The sequence below is a fragment of the Cucurbita pepo genome, chromosome 14, assembly GCF_057944985.1.
Source record: "Cucurbita pepo subsp. pepo isolate OVF chromosome 14, ASM5794498v1, whole genome shotgun sequence".
In the NCBI taxonomy this organism is placed as follows: domain Eukaryota; kingdom Viridiplantae; phylum Streptophyta; class Magnoliopsida; order Cucurbitales; family Cucurbitaceae; genus Cucurbita; species Cucurbita pepo.
The window spans coordinates 10,313,856-10,334,400 of NC_141811.1; the positions used below are offsets into that span (position 1 = coordinate 10,313,856).

General features: G+C 36.3%; 2 protein-coding genes, 1 long non-coding RNA gene and 3 other non-coding genes across 7 annotated transcripts; 4 read left to right on the plus strand and 2 right to left on the minus strand.

Annotated features, from left to right (window-relative positions):
• Positions 1 to 129: 129 nt before the first annotated feature.
• On the minus strand, positions 130 to 1,888 carry LOC111810819 (nuclear transcription factor Y subunit B-3-like). Its single transcript, XM_023697622.2, has 2 exons — positions 1,752 to 1,888; positions 130 to 966 (listed from the first exon to the last, which is right to left on the minus strand). Exons 1-2 carry the CDS (start codon positions 1,769 to 1,771, stop codon positions 393 to 395), a joined length of 594 nt encoding a protein of 197 aa, XP_023553390.2. The 5' UTR covers positions 1,772 to 1,888; the 3' UTR covers positions 130 to 392.
• On the plus strand, positions 936 to 1,546 carry LOC147789548 (uncharacterized). The gene is made up of 2 exons (XR_015411676.1): positions 936 to 1,059; positions 1,381 to 1,546. It is a non-coding gene; the product is annotated as an uncharacterized LOC147789548 (long non-coding RNA).
• LOC111810772 (DEK domain-containing chromatin-associated protein 3) lies at positions 1,597 to 10,108 on the minus strand. Of its 2 annotated transcripts, none has more exons than XM_023697553.2 (12): positions 9,958 to 10,108; positions 7,236 to 8,181; positions 7,119 to 7,152; positions 6,452 to 6,531; positions 6,198 to 6,257; positions 5,470 to 5,580; positions 4,773 to 4,850; positions 4,582 to 4,665; positions 2,911 to 3,358; positions 2,597 to 2,709; positions 2,264 to 2,294; positions 1,597 to 2,048 (listed from the first exon to the last, which is right to left on the minus strand). In XM_023697553.2, the coding sequence occupies exons 2-12, from the start codon at positions 8,115 to 8,117 to the stop codon at positions 1,879 to 1,881; spliced, it is 2,091 nt and encodes a 696-aa protein (XP_023553321.2). In that variant the 5' UTR covers positions 8,118 to 8,181; positions 9,958 to 10,108; the 3' UTR covers positions 1,597 to 1,878. The 2 variants fall into 2 exon arrangements, with proteins under 2 accessions (XP_023553321.2, XP_023553322.2); XM_023697554.2 differs by having other exon boundaries at positions 7,236 to 8,184; positions 9,958 to 10,107.
• A 7,840-nt stretch (positions 10,109 to 17,948) lies between these two features.
• On the plus strand, positions 17,949 to 18,030 carry TRNAS-UGA (transfer RNA serine (anticodon UGA)). Its single transcript has one exon. It is a non-coding gene; the product is annotated as a tRNA-Ser (tRNA).
• Positions 18,031 to 19,870: 1,840 nt separating this feature from the next.
• TRNAS-UGA (transfer RNA serine (anticodon UGA)) lies at positions 19,871 to 19,952 on the plus strand. The gene has a single exon. It is a non-coding gene; the product is annotated as a tRNA-Ser (tRNA).
• A 299-nt stretch (positions 19,953 to 20,251) lies between these two features.
• On the plus strand, positions 20,252 to 20,330 carry TRNAS-UGA (transfer RNA serine (anticodon UGA)). Its single transcript has one exon. It is a non-coding gene; the product is annotated as a tRNA-Ser (tRNA).
• Positions 20,331 to 20,545: the final 215 nt, after the last annotated feature.

Genomic DNA, 20,545 nt, shown 5'->3' on the forward strand with positions numbered 1-20,545 from the left:
TTTAAGGGCATCCATTGGTAAGAATTAAACTAGAGTTAAACAAAATTATTAGTCTCAAGATAGAAAGCTTATGAAATTATTAGGAAACTAACTAACTAAAAATATTAGGAAGCAAATTAACCATTCAACATAATAATAATAATAAATTTAAAAATCATAAAATGCATATTTATATAATCAAAATACATTAATTCATATTATTTATCTACGTCAATATATTTTTATAAAATTAAGGCTTCACCTCCCTCAGCTACCCATCTTCATTTTATGGAGGATAAAATGGAGATTTCGCAGATGCTGTTGCCGTCGTGGCAATGGTAATGAATGTAGTGTACAGAGCCGGGCCCAATCAAAAGCAATGGGCTGGGCTGGGCTGGGCTTGGCTCACCAATCTACATGGGCCGACCCGTAGTAGTAAACCCAGGCCCATCCCAACGCGGCCCATTCGACCCGTAAACATTTGGAGGCATCGTCATCCCCATCCCACCCCCGAACTCCCCGCCGCCGTCAAAGAAAGCACTATTCGCAACCCCGGCGGCGGTGGCGGCGGCGGCGGAGGCAGAGGAGGAGGAGTCACGCGAGGCTAGCGCGGTCCTTTCGCCTTCAATTTCTCGAAAGCGCTGGAGATAAAGCTTGAGAGGATCGACATAGTCTTCGAACCCTAAGGTAGCCATGGCCCAAAGTAAATCATCACCGTTGATAGTCTTTCGCTTCTCGTTGTGGCACTTGTCGGAAGCCTCACCAGTGACGAAGCTGATGAACTCGGAGACGCACTCTTGGACGATCTCTTTGGCGTCCTTTGAGATCTTGGCGTTCCCAGGGAGAGCTTTCTTCATGATCCGGCCAACGTTAGCGATCGGGAGAAGTCTGTCGTGCTCCCGCGGAGACGGCGATTTCTGGTAGCCACCACCGGAGTCGTTGTCGGAGTCCGCCATGGAAGGAAGGAAGGAAGAGGAATTAGGGTTTCTGAAATGGAAATCAATTGGGCGTGAGAGAGATTCTTCTTGTAGGCGATGGGGATGGGATAGTTATCAAGTTGCTGCCAATGGAGAACAAAAGGTATCCAAATTAAAACTCTAATTTTTACATATTTTAACGATTTTTTTTTTTTTTTTTTTTTTTTTTTTAAATTAACAAATCCCGCTCTTTAAATTAAAAAATTTATATATTTATTAAGAATTTATTTAACACCTACTTTAAATTTTATAATTTATTAAACATTTTTAAATTTCTAAAATTAAATACTACCCATTATACCAAACTTTAAATATTATTTTTTAAAAATAAAACTTCTAAAAAAAATGAATAATCATATATTTATTTTAGTCTTTAAAAATATTTTTATGTAATTAAAAATAATAATATATTACATTTTAACAGATTTGGAAAGCATGCGTGCAAATCACGTGCCCCCACCACTTTGAATAATTCTTGTTTTCTCTTCTTTGATTGGTCACTACCAATGAAGTGCTCCATTACTTTTTAAGTGGACATGTTTTGTCTTTTGCCTAACTAAAAAAATATTATTAAAAAAAAATAACATAAATGGGCCAAATAAAGAGAATTCAATAGATTAAAAAAAAAAAAAAAAAAAAAAACTCCAAGGGCTAAACAAGCCCCTTCTTAATGGTCAGTATATATATTCATGGAAATTATTATTTCTAACAGAATTATATGTCGGTATAAAAAAAAGGAAAAAAAGAGCTGCAATATTTATAACAACAAGCCTTGTTTCTAATAGAAACACTAACCTTTCATTAGCAGTAAACATGATGATGATGATACACCAACCTATAAATTACACCCACCTTTACAATAAGGACTGATTTTGAGAGATTTCTTGTATGTTAAGACGAATCCCAGGGCCAACTCTTAGTCTCATGTTTCCACCTCTTGAGCTACCTGTTTTCCATCCTTCTCGGTGTCGGCGTTGGCGTTGGCGTTGCCATCTTCTTCTTCTGCTTCGTCTGCCAGTTTCGTAAGCTCTTCTTGGATCATAAGTTTTATCGACGACTTTTGGGACGTGAGATCTGTCTTGAATTGCCGAGCTGAGAAATCACAGGCAGATTAAAGGCAGCCTTTTTCGATACTTATAAGATCGAAAAAATTTAATAGTCCTAGAAACACATAACTAGTTACGTTTAAAATGCCTACTCACAGAAGGTATAATGATTTGTACTATTTATTGTAAGGATTAAATGCAGCACTTGTAAATTGTGAACTCAACAAACCACAAAAATATCCAAATAGACAAGAAATGTACCAAGTTGCTTCAGAATGTCGGTGAAGGTGGCCTGCGTGAGAAAAAAATAAGCTATTTAGAACCATAACTATCGCCTAACCAGCTTCCTTTTGTGAAGGCTTTTTGGTTCTTCAATTGCAGAAAACTCAATACAAACAAGTGAATATGCATGTACTGCTACAGCTTTAAAAGTCATAATATGTTGCATAGCACAAAAAAGAATCTAATAGCTCATCTATGCATCGCTTGAGAAGAGACGATCAAGTGACTGTTAATTCTTGTAAAAACATGAACATGATAGCAGTTCAGAACAAATATCAATACAGTAGTCAGTATGATTACAATGACACTTACTGTAGTGAAGTCAACTACTTTAAGAATTTCACATATTGCTTCCCTAAGCTCATCGTCGCTTGGCCTTGTTTTCTCCTCCTTGGTTTTGTCCTTCCCTTTAATAATCTTTTTCCCTAAACATACAACAACGGTTTAAATAATGAAATTTAGATCGCAGCTTCCATCATCTCTTTCAGTCCCAAACAGATTAATGTAATATCAGAAAATTTGGAGTTCAGAAGAATAATAATGAAAAGCACCATTTTTTTTAATATCACAGACAAGAAAAGAATGGAACAAAAGAAGATAAGAACTGAATGAGATATGAAAGATACCAGGCTTCTCCTTGGCAGCAGATTTTGATGGAGTTGAGGCCTTGCTTACTTTTTCACTATTCTTCTTCCTAGAGAATACCTTTGGACTAGCATCAGTATCATCAACCTTAGCAAGACTTGACGATGTCCTCTTTGCTGTCAATTTTGCTGAATCAGATTTATTGGAGCCTCTAGCCTTCTTGCTTCTTGCTTTTCTTATAGATCCCCTCTTTCTAGATGAACTTTTTGAACTTGATTTGGGTTTTTCTTCCTCAGATTCATCAGTTGGGTCATTGATATCTTCACTTTTTGGCTGCTCGGACATTTCATCATCGGATTTTTCCGTGATTTCATTCTCATTTTCCTTGTCATTTTCTTCTTCTGCTTCCTTTTCTTCTAACTCGTCATCTTCATCACTTGAATTTTTTGTCAGCTCAGATCTTGCAGTATTTCCCCTTTTTCTACGACTCTACACTCAACCCAGAAAATAAAATAAAGTAAAAAACCTATACGTTTAGATAAACTATCGCAAACTAAAGATTTTGAGTTGTGATTAGCAAAGTGAGGTCTCGGGAGACCTCTTGTATTAATATAAACAAAGGAAAAGAATACAGCACTCCAAGCACACTACGAGAGGCCAAGTACTCTTCCCTATCTTTCCTTAGAGGTCTGCCCTTCTAACAGACATCTATGTTTTTTTAGAAACAATAAATGCCTAGAGGACTTCTATTATGTATGCTGCTAAATAAAAAACGAGCCTCATAGTCGCGCACACAAGAAGCAATATGTGAGATAATTGCTTCAAATCTAGGCCAACCACAAGGACCATCGGTCAGGGCTGGAGGAATGGTCATTAGATCGACTCAAACGCACCTAGGAACCAGCATCTAAACAAGCTTGAATGTTCTTTAAATCATAAACTACAGAACTACCGCATAGGAGGTCAAATAATCATGAGATAGTTAAAACTCCCATGAGTAAACTAAGGATAACTTTAGGATTCTAGCAGGGAATCATTTACTCTTAAGCAATTTTGGAAGAAAACTAATTAAAAACTTCATCTAGAAGCACTTTCGATATAAATCTTTTTATCTATTCTTAGAATTTCTCAAACTATTGTGATTACTGAAATTTTTTAATTAGTTAAATGCATTCATTGAAATTTTAACCATGCACTACTAATTTTTAAAAATACACTTTAGTCTTCCATAAGTATTTTAAAAAGCAGACCAAACACACCTAATTAAATTATTTTCTCAGAATCCTGAAGACAAAGGTGTCAATGACAACATGTGATAAAGAGGGCTCAATTCAAATGCTTTAAATTTCAATTATTTATGGCCAGACACTAAATTACCAGCAATAATTTTCCAAAATTTTGAAATGCAAGGAGAGTAAGTATTAAAACAAATAATTTGCTTTAAAAATAAGAAATACGGAAAACAAAAGAGAAACCAAGAGATATTTTCATGAAGAACAACATAGCTCAGCAACTTCCTCAGAATCAGAGGAAAATGCAAAGACACCGTCTACCTTCTACTGAAGATAAAGACACAACAGGAAAATGCAAAAACAAAAACTAGTTCCAGAAATGGATGTTGCACGTATGATATAATATAAGGGTCAAGATGGATAAAAACAGGGCCTAGAAGTAAATCACCAATTATACTCTCAGAGAGATAAGAATGTCACCTTTGGTGAATGTTTTGAACTATTGTCTCCAGGAGTTGACATTTCTCCTTTTACCGCCCGTTTACGCTTTTTACCATTGCTCGACTGTAATGCACAAGATAATTTAAGAAACTAGATCCAGATTTTAGTAAATATAAGGAAACATTCGATTGGGAAAACTTTCTTTCGCAATCAGGAAGGGAAAAAATCACCTTTTCTTTTTCTGTGAGAACAGTAGTTGTAGCATGAGGAGCTATTAAAAATTCTATAAGCTTGCCAACAATATCTTCCTGAATCAATTTAGAAAATTAACATCAGACTAATGCAACGGAAAGAATATATATGCATTCTATATTTGAAAAAGAAAACCAAACCTTTGAGTTTCAACGTTAAAAATCTCCCCAACAAAAACCTTCTCCCCCAAATACCATTTATAAGAACAATGCCAACACAATATTTCCTTCTAGCAACAAAACAAGAAACAATTTTACTTTGATTTGTTCTAGAGTATTCATTTGTCTACGGTTTTTTAACTTTGTGAGTTTAGGTGCTATTTGAAAGTTGCAATTACTTACTAAATCAATGCAAGCATTGTTAGGTTAGCTAAAAGTCGTTACCATGGACGGCCTCATAGTAGATAAATTATCCAAGGCACATTATAGAACGAAAGTTCAGTACACGAACAATAAGTGATGATTGCATATGATATTGGCAAAGAATGATCCAATTTGAAATAAATCCTCATTATTAGGATGCAAATTTTAATGAAAATGCAGTTGTTTGATTATTAGGATTTGACCATGTATTAGATCTGAACTTTTCATACTCATTCTATGAACTGTGTAGAGAAAACTGTCCCAAACGCAGACCTAGGAATGTAAGTACAGCAACAAAGATTACCGAACAGACCTTCCTTGTGGTAGCCTTCACAACAGGAATGTCAAGCACATCACACAATTCCAATAATTTCTCTTTATTACACTTGTCAATTTTTTCTCTGACTTTGGTCTTTTGTTTTTCCTGCAAAGAAAATGAACTTGCATGATAAAATCTCAGCAAGATAGTGCCTTCGCCACCTGATGATTGTACAGGTAACATGTGAAACAACAAATAGTGTGTGCGGAATAACTTTTGGGGAAAAAATGCTTTCTAAACAAAATCAATTTTCCTTGAATAATTTAAAGTGGGTTTAGCATAGCTTGTTGAATGTTTATAGATGATCAAAAGTGTTCTTTAAAAAAATCTTAAAAAATAATCACTTCAAAAAACATGGATTAGTATAAAAGCTATTTGTGAAGAAACTCTTGAGAGAGAGATAGATTATCCAAAAATTTCTTATATTCTAACTGAGAATCTTCAAAACATGCAGAAAGAAAAAAAGGACATAGTTAGAATGAATATAAACACTTTCGAATATAGTGAAGCAAATATTTATTGATGAAATCATCTATAAGAAAATGTAAGCGATAAAAAACATTTTTATTGAAAATATTTTTGAATATGTGCTTAATCTATAAGGTTCTAAACAGACCCCATGTTCAAAAAATCGAAACTTCTGCTAAAGATTTGTAGGCCTGATAGATGACTGATTACTCCCAGATATACATCTTATACTGGTAGCAAATACAATAGTTTACCTCATCTCCATGCCACACAAAACCTGAAAACCTGGATATGTTGCTCTTAATCTGAAATGCCTGGACGAAAGGGGGAATAAAGAAAGCAACAGATATTAGATGCAAATACTCCATAACTACATTCTCAAGAAGGCATAAACCAGACATTGGAAACACAAAAAGGTACTGCGCATTAGCACTTAACAGTATGCATGTGCACCTTCAGGAATCACTCACCACAGAACTAAACGATTAACCACTTAATCATAAGTTACCTTTCCTCTCCTTCCAAATATAATTGAATGAAGCAGCCTGAAGGTGTCATCAGCCTTTTTCCTTGACAATTTGAATGCCACTAAAACAAAAAGGCTTCTTTTTCAGAGTTCATTTCTCATATATATATATATATATATATATATATAATTCATCAAGCCAATAAAAAAGTAGCATATGCAGGAAGCAAAATAAAAGATGACTTGGGTCAGAAAACATTTTAAGGGCTTCATTACTTCGGTTGTTATGTCAGAAAACAATCCAAGGCATGGAAAAATAAATTATGCTCATACTTTAAATTTGAGATCCCACATCGGTTGGAGAGGAGAATGAAACATTCTTAATAAGGTGTGGAAACCTCTCCCTAGCAGACACGTTTTAAAAACCTTGAGGGGAAGCCCGAAAAGGAAAGCCCAAAGAGGACAATATCTACTAGCGGTGGGCTTGGGTTGTTACATTAAAAATGGTAACTTTTCTCTTTTGATAGATAGAAAGGAAAGGATAAAGACTTGACAATTTATGCTTCAAAGAAATCTGGGCAAGAAATAAAGTAAATTTTAAACCACAGTAAACAATACACCGTCATAAACATGTTGGAGAGAACTATATAAAAGAAAAATGGGATGCATAACAACATAGTGGAAGATTGTTTTAAAATGCATAGCATACCATTGGGTATATCCTTAAGTGGAGTACCACGGCCCTACAGTTTCCAACAAAAAGAAATAGAATCAGTCCTCTAAAAACATACCAAACATTCCAGAAAGGCCAAATAAAATATAATACCTTTTCAATCTGGAATTCCTTCACAGCATGTCTTTCAATTGATGCCACCAACCTTTCAACTGATTTGCGCTCACGTACAGGGCGATCAATAATGGGAGTCCTTATTTCTGCCTCCTCCTTTTCATCCTCTTGGTTCTTTCCCTTTGATTTAACCACACTCATTCTCTTTCTTCTTTTATTTGGTTTCCCCTCGTTGGGATCTTTATCCTTCAATTCCTTGTCATCCTCTTCCATTTGGCTATCAACCTTCTCTACCTTATCTTTGGTATCCTCAGTTTCAGTTTTGGCATCCTCAGTTTTGTCATCTTTGGCATCCTCAGTTTTTTCATCCATGGCATTCTCAGGTCCTTCATCTTTGGCATCCTCGGTTCTTTCATCTTTGGCATCCTCAGTTACTTCATCTTTGACATCCTCATTCCCTTCATTTTCTATATCCATACTTTGTTCACTCTTCTTATCATTTGGATTCACATCTTCCTCAATTGCCTGAACGTTAGCTTCCTCCTTTTTATCCTTCGCCTTTTCTCCATTGATTTCCTCATCATCCTTGATCTTGCGCTCTTCTTCCATTTTCATGACCTCTGCCTTCACACCAGCACCCTGCTCAATTTCCGGTTCTTTCACTCCATTTTCCTCCCTCTTAGGCAAAGTCTCGTTGTTTTTTTCCAGTTCACTGGTTCCCTTTGTCACAGTCTCAACGGTATTTGTCATTTTATCATCTTCAGTGGTTCCATTTTCCATGGTCTCAACAATACTTTTCATTTTATCTTCTTTATTGTTCCCATTTTCCATGGTCTCACTGGTTTTTGTTTTCAAATCTTCTCCACTGGCTTCATTTTTTGTATTCTCAATGGTATTTTTCGTTGTATCTTCTTCACCCATGATCAATTTAGCTCAAATTTAAATCTACAGAAAACCACAATCTCTTCACTTGCACATCCTTCACCTACTCAAATGAATAAAACAACAAAAAATAGAGAAGTATGTAACCATTCAATATGAATGCTCAACAAGAAAGAAAAAATACATGTAAAAGAACATGCACGATGGAAAGTAAAAAAAAAATATAATTCCTCTTTTTGAATCTAATGCTACTACTCTAATGACGCCCAACTATTTACATCAATACTCCAAACAGAGAGACAAAAGAGCAGGTAAAAGTCTGTAATTAGGAGTACCAATAGATTCAATACTAGATTAGTAGTTTGCTTTGTAGGTGTAGACTACTTCAAGAAAGTGTTTTAAATTATTGTGCTTCTGTAAGAGAACATCACAATCTTTAAGGGACCTACTGCATCAATCTGAACATACTGATCTGCTAATCAACATTTTCTTGCGGGAATGCTAGAGGATGGAAGAGGCAACTAAGTTATGATGCCCATAGATTTTAAGCTATGAATAATTGAAAACTTAAATTTCATTCGGTATGAGATAGGTAACTTTTTGTTCAAGTGTGAACTAGAAATAAAAAAAGAATGAGCATTTTACTATAATACTCCAATTATAAATGAGAACATCATAAGGTTTGATGCAACAATTGATTCTATTTCGATCCGAGTTCAATCCAACTATTTTGGGGAAAAATTGTTAAATTGCCAATTTGGTCCCTACTCTTTTTTAAAGCTTCAACGCTTATAGGTTTCGATATGGCCATTATAAGTGGATCGAATCTAGTAAATCGCCAATTTCATTACAAGTCGTTATCATAATGGAAATGTGACAAGTTCTCTAATTTCTGTTTATATGACAATAAGCCAATGGTGGGTTTACATATAGGGATAAATATGGTTTAAGGATGACTTGTAAGATACAGCCAAGCCATAAAAGTGTTTGTTTGGTATCTTATCCAGATTCAATTTCTTGTTTCTAGATTCACTTGAGTTCAATGGATTTATATTTGTATTCTGTGACTTATAAAGTGAAAATTTGAAAATAGCAATTACATATTTTCAATGTCTTCAGGCTCTAAATCTCCTATCAAAGAACATTAAAAAACAGTAGAGATATGTAAAACAACAATATTTTCAATTAAACCCCTTGTTTTCAAATTACTGTTTCTGGATCACCACGAACTAAACACCCCCCCCCCCCCCAACTCGTAGAAGACCCTATTGGTAATTCAACCTTAAAAAATTTTGTGAATGAAAACAAGGTCTGAATTCATCTTTGTTTCTATCCAATTTTAACCTAACCATAACAAAGAATTCACTTCACATCCGAACATAAAAACTAAAGGAACCACTTAAATTCTATTAGCATTAGAAATTCTTCAGAAATGCCAGAGAATTTAAGAAAGTAAGACAAACTCGAAGCAAGCAACATAAATCGAACAATAACATGCAGGCAGAGTTACACTAGAAAAGAGAACAACTAAAATCCCAAATCAACCAAGAAATTTCAACAGTGGGAGTAAATAAGATGAATCATGCATTAAATTCCTTCCACAAAAGAAACTCTCCACTTGGGCCTGAGAAAAGTATAACAAAATCAACACAGAGAATTGAAATCCACGAACAAAAACAGCTTCGGAATAAATAAAAAAAAACACACTCAAATCACTCAAAATCCAAAATGAAAATACAAGATCAGCACAGGAACAGTTGAAGCCCTAATCCAACACATCCAGAACATTACACAGCAACAAACCCCCAAAATTGTGAAGTTTCAAGCAATATAAAAGGCCATAAAGAGAAGAGAACAAGCGTAAGACGCTGAAACTCACTGAATTCCAAAGCTTCTGTAATGGATTCGAGCATCGAACAGAAAGTCGTCGGAGTTCTACTGTCTCACTGTCCCTCTCTCAGCTCCGTAGACATTTCTCTTGTTTTTCGGCTTCTTTTCGTATTTCTTTTTTTTTTTTTTTTTTTTGTTTTTTTTTTGCAATAAATATATGGCAAGTCTCCTGCTCAGAGTATTTATACTTCGGACGTCAACTCCGGAATTTAGAAGCAGTTAATGCCACGTAGGAGACTTTTGTCAGCTGACGTGTAACCAGTTTTTTTGGGAGGAGGGAATTGGCGGTTGAGATGGAGTTTAAATGGAATCTGGATATTGGACGGTTTGGATCTGAAATTCGTTTATTCTTTCGGGGATCAGAGGGCCCACACACAACATATGTCATTTTTTGTTATTATTTTTTTTTTCAAATAGATTAATTAATTAATTTTATATACCTTATAATCTCCCCGGTAACACTTAAAATATTAATTTAGTAGAAATAAACGTTAAAATTAATATTTAATAATATTTAACATAAAATACAAAAAAATGACATATAAAATATTATATATATTAAATATAATATATATATATATATATATATATATATATATATATATATATATGTTTGTTGATGCCTATAATATTAAAATAATTAATATATATTAGATATGGAATAAAAATATATATTTAAAATTTAAATGAAAATAATTTAAATAAAATATTATATATTTAAATATATGTTTGAACAAATATATGAGTTGAAGAGTGGAGCAAATAGATTAAAGATTCAATAAAACTTTATTTATAAAAGTTTTGATTAATCTTAAATACGTCAAAAGTTGATTTCTAATGTTTCCTAAGCGTGAATAAAACGTTCATTCTCAACACAACGACTAAAGCTTTGGTCTGGTGCGATTCTGATTCTACTTGGGTTCAAATCAATTTAAGGATCAAAATGTCGAATGATTAACGATCAACCATTCGAGGATTTTTGACATGTCCAAAGATGATTTGGGTCTGATTCACATCAAATTTCCTTCGATTTAGATGGACTTAGGATTTCCGGCCCTTAGCTTTGAGATTACTTTAAGCATGTGTAAGTAGGATTCATGAGTAACCGGGGTGTGTGTATGTTATAAGGCTTATTATGCTATGAGATCTATCTCGAGAATCCGCGTATGATGTATGTATGTCAATCATGATACGATAGAGTGAAAGAATTTAATAAATTTAGTAAAACATTTAACATGTGATTTATTTCGATTTATTTGCCAAACCCACAATTTAATAAATTTAAAAACAATTCAACTTTTATATTAATCTGCCAATTGACTTCAAAAATTTCCTACAGCATCAAGGTCGATATTGTGAATGGTTAAAGAGACAAACTTGAAATATGTTAGACGGCTAAACAAAACCCATTTAAAACGTGATTTATTTGTTAAACCCACCGTTCAATAAATTTTAAAATAATTCAACTTTTATATGAATTTATCTCTTGACTACAAAAATTCCTTATAGCATCAAGGTTGATATGTTCGTGTGGTTGAAGAAATAGACCGCACAGGTTTGAACTCTGACGTTTTTTTTATTTGATTTAACCCACAATTTAATAAATTTTAAAGCAATTCACCTTTTATATGAATCTATCTATTAACTTCAAAAATTCACTACAACATAAATATTAATATGTATGAGTGGTTAATGAATCTATCTATTGACTTTAAACACAATTGAAATTACCTTATTGTCAACATTTTTTTTATATTTGATGTAAAAATTTAAAAACAAAACATCAATAAAACATTTAAAACGTGCGTTATTTGAGCTCGGTCAAACCCACAATTCAATAAATTTTAAAACAATTCAATTTTTATATGAATCTATCTATTGATTTCAAAAATTACTAATAGCATCAAGGTTGGTATGTTTGAGTGGTTAAGGAGACCAACTTGAAATTTGTTGGGTTTTGCCCGCGTAGGTTTGGGCTTCGCTCGCGCAGGTTCGAACCCTGCACGTTTGATTTATTTTAGCTCGGTCAAACACACAATTCAATAAATTTTAAAACAATTCAACTTTTATTAGAATCTATCTATTGACTTCAAAAATTCTCAAAAATTCATGTCCAAGTGGTTAAGGAGAGACTTGAAATCGCGCAAGTTCGAACCTTGCTCGGTCAAACACACAATTCAATAAATTTTAAAACAATTCAACTTTTATTAGAATCTATCTATTGACTTCAAAAATTCATGTCCAAGTGGTTAAGGAGAGACTTGAAATCGCGCAAGTTCGAATGTCCAAGTGGTTAAGGAGAGACTTGAAATCGCGTAAGTTCGAACCTTGTTGTTGACGTTTGATTTATTTTAGCTCTCCCTTTTTTTCAAACCCATCTATTGTGTTCAAATTTTTCAAACCCACAATTCAATAAATTTTAAAACAATTCAACTTTTATTTGAATCTATCTATTGACTTCAAAAATTTCATACAACATCGAGGTCGATATGTTCGAGTGGTTAAGGTGATAGATTTGAAATTTGTTGGGCTTAGCCCGTGTAGGTTCGAACCCTGCTGTTGATATTTGATTTATTTTTAGTTCCATCAAACCCACAATTCAATAAATTTTGTTCATCGAGGTCGATACGTCCCAAGCTCGCACAAGTTTTGATTTATTTATAGTTCCATCAAACCCACAATTCAATAAATTTTAAAGCAATTCAACTTTTATTCGAATTTATATATTGACTTCAAAATTTCTCTACGACGTCGATATGTCGACGTTTGATTTATTTTAGTTCGATCAAACTCACAATTCAATAAATTTTAAAACAATTCAACTTTTATTCGAATCTATCTATTGAGCTCAAAAATTTCCTACAACATTGTAGTCGATATGTACGAGTGGTTAAGGAGACAAACTTGAAATCTGTTGGGCTTTGCCACGTAGATTCGAACCCTTCTTTCGACGTTTGATTTAGTTGATCAAACCCACAATTTAATAAATTTTAAAACAATTCAACTTTTATTCAAATCTATCTATAGAGTTCAAAATTTTTTTATAATATCGTGGTCGATATGTCCGAGTGGTTAAGGAGATAGACTTGAAATCTGTTAAGCTTTGCCCGTGCAGGTTCGAACCCTATTATCAATGTTACAATTCAACTTTTATTCGAATCTATCTATTTACTTCAAAATTTTCCTATAGCATCGAGGTCGATATGTCTGAGTCCTTAAGGATAAGGAGACACTTGAGATCTGTTGGGCGAGATATGTGAGTGAGTGGTCTTGAGATCTGTTGGTCTGTTGGGCGAGATATGTGAGTGAGTGGTTAAGGATAAGGAGTCACTTGAGATCTGTTGGGCGAGATATGTGAGTGAGTCCTTAAGGATAAGGAGTCACTTGAGATCTGTTGGGCGAGATATGTGAGTGGAGTCACTTGAGATCTGTTGGGCGAGATATGTGAGTGAGTGGTTAAGGATAAGGAGTCACTTGAGATCTGTTGGGCGAGATATGTGAGTGAGTGGTTAAGGATAAGGAGTCACTTGAGATCTGTTGGGCGAGATATGTGAGTGAGTGGTTAAGGATAAGGAGTCACTTGAGATCTGTTGGGCGAGATATGTGAGTGAGTGGTTAAGGATAAGGAGTCACTTGAGATCTGTTGGGCGAGATATGTGAGTGAGTGGTTAAGGATAAGGAGTCACTTGAGATCTGTTGGGCGAGATATGTGAGTGAGTGGTTAAGGATAAGGAGTCACTTGAGATCTGTTGGGCGAGATATGTGAGTGAGTGGTTAAGGATAAGGAGTCACTTGAGATCTGTTGGGCGAGATATGTGAGTGAGTGGTTAAGGATAAGGAGTCACTTGAGATCTGTTGGGCGAGATATGTGAGTGAGTGGTTAAGGATAAGGAGACACTTGAGATCTGTTTGTTGACACTTGAGATCTGTGAGTGGTTAAGGATAAGGAGACACTTGAGATCTGTTTGTTGGGCGAGATATGTCTGAGTAATATGTCTGAGTGGTTAAGGATAAGGAGACACTTGAGATCTGTTTGTTGGGCGAGATATGTCTGAGTGGTTAAGGATAAGGAGACACTTGAGATCTGTTGGGCGAGATATAAGGAGACACTTGAGATCTGTTGGGCGAGATATGTCTGAGTGGTGTTAAGGATAAGGAGACACTTGAGATCTGTTGGGCGAGATATGTCTGAGTGGTTAAGGATAAGGAGACACTTGAGATCTGTTGGGCGAGATATGTCTGAGATCTGTTGGGCGAGATATGTCTGAGATCTGTTGGGCGAGATATGTCTGAGTGGTTAAGGATAAGGAGACACTTGAGATCTGTCGGGCGAGATATGTCTGAGTGGTTAAGGATAAGGAGACACTTGAGATCTGTTGGGCGAGATATGTCTGAGATCTGTTGGGCGAGATATGTCTGAGTGGTTAAGGATAAAGAGACACTTGAGATCTGTTGGGCGAGATATGTCTGAGTGAGACACTTGAAATCGGTTGGGCGAGATATGTCTGAGTGGTTAAGAATAAGGAGACACTTGAAATCGTTGGGCGAGATATGTCTGAGTGGTTAAGAATAAGGAGACACTTGAAATCGGTTGGGCGAGATATGTCTGAGTGGTTAAGGATAAGGAGACACTTGAAATCGGTTGGGCGAGATATGTCTGAGTGGTTAAGAATAAGGAGACACTTGAAATCGGTTGGGCGAGATATGTCTGAGTGGTTAAGAATAAGGAGACACTTGAAATCGGTTGGGCGAGATATGTCTGAGTGGTTAAGGATAAGGAGACACTTGAAATCTGTTGGGCGAGATATGTCTGAGTGGTTAAGGATAAGGAGACACTTGAAATCGGTTGGGCGAGATATGTCTGAGTGGTTAAGAATAAGGAGACACTTGAAATCGGTTGGGCGAGATATGTCTGAGAAGGAGACACTTGAGATCTGTTGGGCGAGATATGTCTGAGATCTGTTGGGCGAGATATGTCTGAGTGGTTAAGGATAAGGAGACACTTGAGATCTGTTGGGCGAGATATGTCTGAGTGAGACACTTGAAATCGGTTGGGCGAGATATGTCTGAGTGGTTAAGAATAAGGAGACACTTGAAATCGGTTGGGCGAGATATGTCTGAGTGGTTAAGGATAAGGAGACACTTGAAATCTGTTGGGCGAGATATGTCTGAGTGGTTAAGGATAAGGAGACACTTGAAATCGGTTGGGCGAGATATGTCTGAGTGGTTAAGAATAAGGAGACACTTGAAATCGGTTGGGCGAGATATGTCTGAGAAGGAGACACTTGAGATCTGTTGGGCGAGATATGTCTGAGATCTGTTGGGCGAGATATGTCTGAGTGGTTAAGGATAAGGAGACACTTGAGATCTGTTGGGCGAGATATGTCTGAGTGAGACACTTGAAATCGGTTGGGCGAGATATGTCTGAGTGGTTAAGAATAAGGAGACACTTGAAATCGGTTGGGCGAGATATGTCTGAGTGGTTAAGAATAAGGAGACACTTGAAATCGGTTGGGCGAGATATATCTGAGTGGTTAAGAATAAGGAGACACTTGAAATCGGTTGGGCGAGATATGTCTGAGTGGTTAAGAATAAGGAGACACTTGAAATCGGTTGGGCGAGATATGTCTGAGTGGTTAAGAATAAGGAGACACTTGAAATCGGTTGGGCGAGATATGTCTGAGTGGTTAAGAATAAGGAGACACTTGAAATCGGTTGGGCGAGATATGTCTGAGTGGTTAAGGATAAGGAGACACTTGAAATCTGTTGGGCGAGATATGTCTGAGTGGTTAAGGATAAGGAGACACTTGAAATCTGTTGGGCGAGATATGTTGGGCGAGATATGTCTGAGTGGTTAAGGATAAGGAGACACTTGAAATCGGTTGGGCGAGATATGTCTGAGTGGTTAAGAATAAGGAGACACTTGAAATCGGTTGGGCGAGATATGTCTGAGTGGTTAAGAATAAGGAGACACTTGAAATCGGTTAGGCGAGATATGTCTGAGTGGTTAAGGATATGTCTGAGTGGTTAAGAATAAGGAGACACTTGAAATCTGTTGGGTGAGATATGTCTGAGTGGTTAAGGATAAGGAGACACTTGAAATCTGTTGGGCGAGATATGTCTGAGTGGTTAAGGATAAGGAGACACTTGAAATCTGTTGGGCGAGATATGTCTGAGTGGTTAAGGATAAGGAGACACTTGAAATCTGTTGGGCGAGATATGTCTGAGTGGTTAATGATAAGGAGGTTAAGGATAAGGAGACACTTGAAATTTGTTGGGCGAGATATGTCTGAGTGGTTAAGGATAAAGGAGACACTTGAAATCTGTTGGGCGAAGGAGAAGGAGACACTTGAAATTAGAAGGGCGAGATTTGTCTGAGTGGTTAAGGATAAGGAGACACTTGAAATCTGTTGGGCGAGATATGTCTGAGTGGTTAAGGATAAGGAGACACTTGAGTAGAAGGAGACACTTGAAATCTGTTGGGCGAGATATGTCTGAGTGGTTAAGGATAAGGAGAGACTGAGTGGTTAATGATAAGGAGGTTAAGGATAAGGAGACACTTGAAATCTGTTGGGCGAGATATGTCTGAGTGGTTAAGGATAAGGAGGTTAAGGATAAAGGAGACACTTGAAATCTGTTGGGCGAAGGAGACACTTGAAATCAGAAGGGCGAGATTTGTCTGAAGTGGTTAAGGATAAGGAGACACTTGAAATCTGTTTGGCGAGATATGTCTGAGTGGTTAAGGAGACACTTGAAATCTGTTGGGCGAGATATGTCTGAGTGGTTAAGGATAAGGAGACACTTGAAATCTGTTGGGCGAGATATGTCTGAGTGGTTAAGGAGACACTTGAAATCTGTTGGGCGAGATATGTCTGAGTGGTTAAGGATAAGGAGACACTTGAAATCTGTTGGGCGAGATATGTCTGAGTGGTTAAGGATAAGGAGACACTTGAAATCTGTTGGGGGCGAGATATGTCTGAGTGGAGACACTTGAAATCTGTTGGGGGCGAGATATGTCTGAGTGGTTAAGGATAAGGAGACACTTGAAATCTGTTGGGCGAGATATGTCGGAGTGGTTAAGGAGACACTTGAAATCTGTTGGGCCTCGCCCGCCCAAGTCTGAACTCTGCTGTCGACGTTTGATTATAAACCCTTTTTCTAATCTATCTATTGAGTTTAAAAATTTCCTACAGCATTGAGGTCGATATGTATGAGTGGTTTAGGCGACATACTTGAAATCTGCGCGGGTTGCTGTCGACGTTTGATTTATTTTATCTCGATAATCAAACCCACAATTCAATAAATTTTAAAAAATTCAACTTTTATTTGAATCTTTCTATTGAGTTAGGGTTCGAACACTGTTGTTGATGTTTGATTTATTTTAGTTCGATCAAACTCACAATTCAATAAATTTTAAAACAATTCAACTTTTATTCGAATCTATCTATTGAGCTCAAAAATTCCCTACAGCATTGTAGTCGATATGTCCGAGTGGTTCAGGAGACAGACTTGAAATCTGTTGGGCTTCGCCCGCGCAGGTTTGAACCCTCCTGTCTATTGGGTTCAAAAATTCCCTACAGCATTGAGGTCGATATGTCCGAGTGGTTAAGGGTTGATATGTTCGAGTGGTTAAGGAGACAGATTTGAAATCTGTTGGGCTTCGCCCGCGCATGTTCGAACCCTACTGTCGACGTTTGATTTATGTTAGCTCGATGATCAAACCCACAATTCAATAAATTTTAAAACAATTCAACTTTTATTCGAATCTATCTATTGAGTTCAAAAATTCCATATAGCATCATGGTTGATATGTTCGAGTGGTTAAGGAGACAGTTGGGCTTCCCCCGCGCTGGTTTGAACTCTGTTGTCAATGTTTGATTTATTTTAGCTCGATCAAACCCACAATTCAATAAATTTTAAAACAATTCAACTTTTATTCAAATCTATCTATTTGGTTCAAAAATTCCTTACATCATCGAGGTCGATATGTCTGAGTGGTTAAGGAGATAGACTTGAAATCTGTTGGGCTTCGCTCGCGCAGGTTTGAACCCTGCTGTTGACGTTTGATTTATTTTAGCTCGATGATCAAACCCACAATTCAATAAATTTTAAAACAATTCAACTTTTATTCGAATCTATCTATTGAGTTCAAAAATTCCATACAGCATCGTGGTCGATATGTTCGAGTGGTTAAGGAGATAGACTTGAAATTTGTTGGGCTTCGCTTGCACTGGTTCGAACCCTGTTGTTGACGTTTCATTTATTTTAGCTCGATCAAACCGACAATTCAATAAATTTTAAAACAATTCAACTTTTATTCGAATCTATCTATTGAGTTCACCGAGTGGTTAAGGAGACAGACTTGAAACAGGTTTGAACCCTTTTGTTGACTTCAAAAACCCCTAAACTTTTATTCCAATCTATGTGAGACCATGGGCTCTGAGTAAAAACCCCTAAACTTTTATTCCAATCTATCTGAGACCATGGGCTCTGAGTGGATCAATGTTATATGTCTGAGTGGTTGAGTGGATCAATGTTATATGTCTGAGTGGTTAAGGAGACTGACCATGAGCTCTGAGTGGATTGTTTATTCCTATCTGACTGACCATAGGCTCTAAGTGGGTCAAGGTGAGTGGATCTTTTATTCCAATCTATCTATTCACTGACCATGGGCATTGAGTGGATCAATGTTATATGTCTGAGTGGTTAAGTTGACTGACCACTTTTGTTATATGTCTGAGTGGTTAAGGAGACTGACCATGGGCTCTGAGTGGATCAAGGTTATATGTCTGAGTGGTTAAGGAGACTGACCACTTTTATTTGTTGAGCTCTGAGTGGATCAAGGTTATATGTTGATTAAGGAGACTGACTTGAAGGTTTGAACCCTGCTGTCAAAGTTACTTGAAGGTTTGAACCCTACTGTCAAAGTTACTTGAAGGTTTAAACCCTGCTGTCAAAGTTAAATCAAGGTTATATGTTGGTTAACGAGCTAACTTGAAGGTTTGAACCCTGCTGTCAAAGTTAAATCAAGGTTATATGTTGGTTAAACTTGAAGGTTTGAACCCTGCTGTCAAAATTAATTCAATAAATTTTAAAACAATTCCACTTTTATTTGTTGGGCTTCAGTTATATGTCTGAGTGGTTAAGGAGACTTACCATGGGCTCTGAGTGGGTAAAGGTTATATGTCTGAGTGGTTAAGGAGACTGACCACTTTTATTTGTTGGGCTCTGATTGGATCAAGGTTATATGTTGGTTAAGGAGACTAACTTGAAGGTTTGAACCCTGTTGTCAAAGTTAATTCAATAAATTTTAAGACAATTCCACTTTTATTTGTTGGGCTTGGCCCGGATCAAGGTTATATGTTGGTTAAGGAGACTGACCCGAAGGTTTGAACCCTGCTGTCAAAGTTAATTCAATAAAATTTTAAACAATTCCATTTTTATTTGTTGGGCTCTGAGTGGTTAAGGGACTGACTTGAAATTTCCCGTGCAGGTTTCAACCTTACTGTCAAAGTTTGATTTATTTTTGCTCGATCAAACGCATAATTCAATAAATTTTAAAACAATTCCACTTTTATTTGTTGGGCTTCGCCCGTGAAGGTTTGAACCCTGCTGTCAAAGTTTGATTTATTTTTGCTCAATGAAACGCATAATTCAATAAATTTTAAAACAATTCCACTTTTATTAATTCAACTTTTATTCAAATCTATCTATTGACTTCAAAAATTCACTACAATATCGAGGTCGATATGTCCGAGTAGTTAAGGAGACAGACTTGAAATCTGTTTGGTTTCGCCTGCGCAAGTTTGAACCTTGCTCTCGACGTTCGATTTATTTTAGCTCGATCAAACCTCTTTATTCGAATCAATCTATTGAGTTAAAAAATTTCCTGTAGAATCGAGGTCGATATGTCCGAGTGGTTAAGGAGACAGACTTGAAATTTGTTGGGCTTCGCCCGTGCAGGTTTGAACCCTGCTGTCGACGTTTGATTTATTTTAGCTCGATCAAACCAACAATTCAATAAATTTTAAAACAATTGAACTTTTATTCGAATCTATCTATTGACTTCAAAAATTTCCTACAATATTGAGGTCGATATGTTCGAGTGGTTAAGGAGATAGACTTGAAATCTATTAGGTTTCGCCCGCGCAAGTTCGAACCCTACTGTCGACGTTTGATTTGTTTTAGATCGATCAAATTCACAATTCAATAAATTTTAAAACAATTCAACTTTTATTCGAATCTATCTATTGGGTTCAAAAATCCCTTATAGTATTGAGTTTGATGTGTCCGAGTGGTTAAGGAGACAGACTTGAAATCTGTTGGGCTTTGCCCACGTAGGTTCAATCCCTGCTTGCGACGTTTGATTTGCCTGCATAGGTTTGAACCCTGCTGTCGACGTTTGATTTATTTTTGCTCGATCAAACCCCCATTTTTCAAATCTAGCGATTGAGTTCAAAAATTTCCTACAACATTGAGGTGGATATGTATGAGAGGTTAAGGAGACAGACTTGAAATATTCACCCAATAAATCAAACCCACAATTCAATAAATTTTAAACACAATTCAACTTTTAT